The following is a 5,927-nucleotide window of genomic DNA, read 5'->3' as shown; positions in this document are numbered from 1 at the left end:
CTTTGCTGCCAAGCAAGAAATCTTCCTTAGCACGTCACTCCATCCACTTAAGCTTTGCCACGTCATCTCACGACTCCATGTCAGCAACTTCAAGTGTCTGATGTGATCCCAGGCGTCTGATGTGATATCAGGCGTCTGAACGGATGCAGCTTCCTGATCTTCACAGCAAGCTGTTCTGGAACTGCATCTTCAATCTCCCCCTTTTTGACTTAGTTTGATAATCAAGCATCCTTTGTGATAAACCTGAAAGTCACAGAGAGACAAAACCAAAACACAGCAACAAGGCAAACATCTAGTAATATAACTAGCATAAATCCCAAAAATTAGAAATCCTAAAATGCCATGTTTAAACACATTACAGACCCAAAAGCTAAAAGCTAACGAAACAAGATTCTGTAATCAAAATACATTGTTGCTAACAACCAAAAACAAACAGCAACAACAGCAACTGCTCCCCCAGGACAAATGCTCCCCCACAAATCAACCAGTCCTATGATCATCAGAATCAGAATCATCTCCCCCTGCTTGTTTGCACAACTAAGTCAAAAACAAGTAACTTATGGATCACATGAATGACAGATTGAAAGAAGAAACACTTACCTGCATCGATGATACGCTGCAAGATCTGAATTGCACGACGCAAAGCCTTGTGATCATCTGAAGAGCACACTGGAACCTCAGCAGTCTGTCCTCTCTTCGCTTTGCCCTTCTTGTTGGACTTTGGCACTGGCTGAGATACATCCGGATGCACAGGGTGCTGTGACTGGATCAGCTGATAAATCAAACTGGGAAACGGCAGGCACAACTTTGAGACAAGGGTCAGACCCATGTTGATGATCAGCTTAAAGACCATCCTCCCAAAATCAAACGGCTTCTGATGCATCACCTTGTAGACCAATTTGGCTCTGTCAGGAGTGACATACCCATCATTGGTGGTAGGCAGCCAGTTGGTACAACAGATCTTGAGAAGATCTTTCGTGTTGTTGTCCTCAACCTTAGACAATTGGAACTGCTTGAAGACCTTGGCTTTACCTCCAGACACAAAGAGAGCTATGTCTGAGGTAATCACTTCAGCCATATGCCGTTGTTCTGTGCGCTCATCCACAGCCGGCAGTCCAAACAACGCATTAATCCTGTCAGGACTAAATTCATACACCCAATTCCGGACCAGCACATCTGCGGAATCTGTCTCTGGCTCAACAGTTGGCAGATTCGCCCAAAATTCATACACAACTTGAGGATCAAAAGGCTTGCTCTCAGAAACAGTTCTAAGTAACCTCGCAGCATCTATCAGATCCCTAACCTCATCAATTTCACCAAAGGTGATGTTCAACTCAGCATGCAATTTTCGGGAATTGAAAGAACCGTACCTCTGAAACGCAACAGCAGACCCGAACCGAGTTTGATCAAACTTCAATGAATGCTCGTCTTTGACAGCCGCTCCTTTTCCTCGGGTCGCCTGTCGTTTCTTCTTCTGCTCAGAAGGCATCGCAGTCGACTTCTTGCGTTTCATCATCCGGGACGAAATATATGGTCCCGTAGTTCCGGTTAGTTGAATCGAGTCGGAATCATCCGAGAGCTCTTCAATCTGCGGGTTGCGAATCGGTTCATTCGCATCAGTCGGCTGTGAAACCCGAGGGTGAGCTGAAGAGTCGCAATCCCCATCAATATCCACCGGAGAATTGGGAATGGCAAGCGGCTCTACTTCTTGGGTCTCCGATTCAGGGAAGACCACTGTATACGGAACCAGCTGGGTATTCGGCGTAGGCGACTCAGATCTCTGCGGATCGGCGACTTGATCTTCTTTCGGCGGCGACGGTTGTTCCGGCAGAGGTGTATCGGCCTCTGGCGACTGACTCGACACGAGCTTCTGGATGCCACTGAAGATGGACCTCATGATTCCGATCAAGCTTAGCTTAGGGTTTTGAAATCGTGGACTTGAGAGAGAAAAGAACAATGAGCAATCTCGAAACTTTTCAACTTCCACGACTAGGTTTTACCCTAGCTTTTCCCTCCTAAATACGCTTCACAACATCATGGGCTTTAAAACAAATGGGCCTCACCTGAAATAACTTTGGTAACCCACGAACCTGAAACACTCAATAAACCCATTAGTGCACACTTATCAACCAAGCCTCAAATCCGATTTTCAACCCATTTTTTTTTACATTCTTGAGTTCAAAACAGAACCTCAAATAACTTTCTTTTTGTAAGACTCAATTTACTCATGAACATGCTTTAGGGACCCAGAATGATAATTAACATGTGAGTAATTGGAAGTATTATCATAAAATCATTCAAAAAAAAACATGTACCTTGAGTCTCTCTCTCGTCTGTGTTCTGTGCCAACCATTTGTTCAGGACAGAGCTAGAACCTACCACAACCTTCTGAATCTTTGACAGATCAGCTCTGAGTTCAGTGGCTAGTCTTTCACTCTGGCATACCTTCAACTCAAGCTTCCAAACCCAACATGAACAGACAGCTGGAATACCCTTTGGAGAGTGCAGGACCAGGAGTGTGTTAAACCCTTTTTTTTCTATATAACACACTACCTGTGGAGCTATGATTTAACAGTCAAGCAGAGCCTTTTCTCAGAATGTTGTTTTTTGACCAAGCCTCTGTTAAACCTTCTGATTTGTGGATCAGTGATATCACTTGACTTCTCAACCACTGATCCTTGTGCATGTCTTCATTAGCATATTCAGAGCTCCATTAATAGAGTATTGGAATTGACTTATTGATGTATCACAATTCCAAGTACATCTCGTGACATGCACACTTCCACCTCTCCTCAGCTCTTTGACCTCCGTTATCACGACAACGTTTTACAGGAATGTCCACAAGAGTTGGCATGACAGGCAGCTATTTTCCACTCTCTTTAAACCGAAGTACAGGGTGCTGATCTTCTATTCATTCTTAGGATTTCCATGGTCTGTTCTTGCTCCAGTCCCTGTCTTAGATCAGCACAACTCACAGAGAAAGTTAGATCTCACAAATCCCAATGGATTTTCTCAGATTCACGAATCTGTTAAAATCCAATGGTTTAGTAAACAAATCAGCCAGTTGAAATTCTGTACTCACATGATCAACCACAATCAGTTTCGCCTCAACAAGTTCACGAATAAAATGATGCCTAATATCAATATGCTTAGTACGTGAATGTTGAACAGGATTCTTAGCTATGTTGATTGCACTTTGGTTATCACAATTAATTAAAAGAGTTTCAGAATCTATACCATAGTCAGCAATCATTTGTTTCATCCACATGAGTTGAGTGCAGCAGCTTCCCAGTGCAATGTACTCGGCTTCTGCTGTTGACAGAGAAACACTGTTCTGTTTCTTGCTGTGCCATGAAATCAGGTTGTTGCCCATGAAGAAACATCCACCACTTGTGCTTCTACGATCGTCCAATGAACCAGCCCAATCAGCATCACAATAGCCTGTCAAGCTCCTGGTTGTATCCTTGGTGTAGTATATCCCAAGATTTACAGTCTCCTTGATATACTTGATGATCTTCTTAACAACCAACAAATGAGACTTCTTTGGTTTGGCTTGATACCGAGCACAGATTCCAACAGATAAACAGATGTCTGGTCTGCTGGCAGTTAAGTACAACAGACTGCCGATCATTCCTCTGTAAACTCGTTCATCAACATCCTCTCCTGCTTCATCCTTTGAGAGCTTGTCAGTCACACTCATTGGAACCTTCGCCTCTTTACTCTTAGCGAGACCAAAACGTTCAACCAGATTCTTGGCATAAGTGCTTTGTGAAACAAATATTCCATCAGCTGATTGTTTCACTTGCAGACCCAAGAAATAGTTTACCTCCCCACACATGCTCATTTCAAATTCTTGAGTCATGTTCTTCACAAACTGATCAACTAGCGGCTTACATGTGGATCCAAAGACAATGTCATCAACATATATCTGAACAAACATCACACCATTGTTATCTTGAAACACAAACAGTGTTTTGTCTACATTCCCACGCACATATCCTTGTTTGATCAGAAATGTTGTCAGACGCTCGTACCAAGCTCTTGGAGCCTGTTTCAGTCCGTAGAGAGCCTTCTTTAGCTTGTACACATGATCAGGACGCTGAGGATTATCAAATCCTTTAGGTTGCTCTACATACACTTCTTCGTGGAGAATTCCATTTAGAAAGGCACTCTTAACATCCATCTGATGCAATGTGTAATTTAGAGCACATGCCATGCCAAACAGAAACCTGATGGACTCCAGTCTTGCTACAGGAGCAAAGGTCTCGTCAAAATCAATGCCTTCTATCTGAGAGTATCCTTGAGCAACCAACCGCGCCTTATTGCGAACAATACATCCATGCGCATCACTCTTGTTTTTGAAGATCCACTTAGTCCCCACAACATTGACATCAGCTGGTCGTTGTTTGAGCTCCCAGACATCACTTCGTTCAAACTGCTCTAGTTCATTTTGCATAGCAGCAATCTAGTATTCGTCAACAAGAGCATCTCTGTGATTCTTGGGCTCCAGGGTTGACACAAAGCAAGCAAACTGCACAACCGCCGCCATCTGTGGAACTTCAGCAGCAACATTCTTCTACTTCTGACCAGCGAGTTGCTTGAAGTCAATCTTCTTTCCTCTAGTAACTCTGCCCCCCTGAATCGTACCTATAATATCATTAGAGGTGTGATTCTTATGCACCTGAGGAGTAGGTAGAAGCTCAGTCGTGTCCTCATCGGCGTCGGAGCCATCATCAACTTCCTGCTCTGGACTTGGTTCATACCCCACAACTCCTTCATTGAAATCCTTAGGAGCATTAGTTACTGAGGACACATCTTCATAAACACGAAAAGACGCATCATCAAACACCACATTAACAGTCTCTTGAACCATCCTGGACCGTTTGTTGTAAACTCGGTAGGCTGTGCTGTTGCCTGAGTACCCCAGAAACAGGCCTTCGTCGCTCCTGGAATCAAACTTGCCCAGTTGATCCTTGTCATTAAGGATATAGCACATACATCCGAAAACATGGATGTAGCTGACTGATGGTGTTTTTCCTTTCCACAGCTCATAAGAGGTCTTGTTGGTTCCTTTCCTCACATAGACCCGATTGATGATGTAACATGCTGTGTTTATTGCTTCATCCCAGAAATAGCTCTAGCCATTTCTTGCAGCGTTCTGTTCTTCCGCTCTACAACTCCATTCTGCTGAGGTGTGCGAGGAGCAGAATATTGATGAATGATCCCTTGAGCAGCACAAAACTGATCAAACAACTCATTCTGGAATTCACCACCATGATCACTTCGTACTGTCTTGATTCCCCATTTTTCACTCTTGAGTTGCAGTGCAAGAATTCTGAAACTATCAAGAGTATCCGATTTCTCTCGTAGAAAACGGACCCATGTGTAGAGCGTAAAATCATCAACCATAACAAGAATAAAACGCTTACTTGTCAGACTTTGGACACGCATTGGTCCCATTAGGTCCATGTGAACCAATTCCAAAGCATGAACAGCACGAACATCAGGAACCGATTTGTGAGCAACCTTCACTTGTTTGCCCTTGTTACACGGTCCGCACACAAAGTAAGGATCAGCCTTTAGCTTTGACATTCCTCGAACTACCTCCAGATGTGCAAGTCTCAGCATCGTACGAACATTCAGATGTCCTAATTTTTTATGCCACAACTCAATTTGAAAGTCTACAGCTGCTTGAAAGCAAGGGTTACCAGAAATCCACATGTAACAATTGTTGCCAGACCGCTGTCCCTCGAGTTGAACACGTCCTAGACGATCCACAGACTTGCAGTTGGCCTTGGTAAAAGTTACATCCAGACCCTCATCACACAGTTAGCTGATGCTAATCAGATTGGCCTTCAGTCCATCAACCAGAAACACATCATGTAATCTTGGTTGAGATTCACCACCTGTGGTACCTTTTCCTCTGA

At 43.7% G+C, this 5,927-nt stretch overlaps 1 protein-coding gene across 1 annotated transcript; it reads right to left on the bottom strand.

The window, feature by feature from the left end:
• Nucleotides 1-6: 6 nt before the first annotated feature.
• LOC111831179 lies at nt 7-1,905 on the bottom strand. The gene is made up of 2 exons (XM_023784952.1): nt 601-1,905; nt 7-521 (listed from the first exon to the last, which is right to left on the bottom strand). Exons 1-2 carry the CDS (start codon nt 1,895-1,897, stop codon nt 481-483), a joined length of 1,338 nt encoding a protein of 445 aa, XP_023640720.1. The 5' UTR covers nt 1,898-1,905; the 3' UTR covers nt 7-480.
• Between the last annotated feature and the right edge of the window lie 4,022 nt (nt 1,906-5,927).

This window comes from Capsella rubella, unplaced genomic scaffold, assembly GCF_000375325.1.
Source record: "Capsella rubella cultivar Monte Gargano unplaced genomic scaffold, Caprub1_0 scaffold_4, whole genome shotgun sequence".
Lineage (NCBI taxonomy): Eukaryota > Viridiplantae > Streptophyta > Magnoliopsida > Brassicales > Brassicaceae > Capsella > Capsella rubella.
This window is presented reverse-complemented; position numbering and strand designations above follow the sequence as displayed.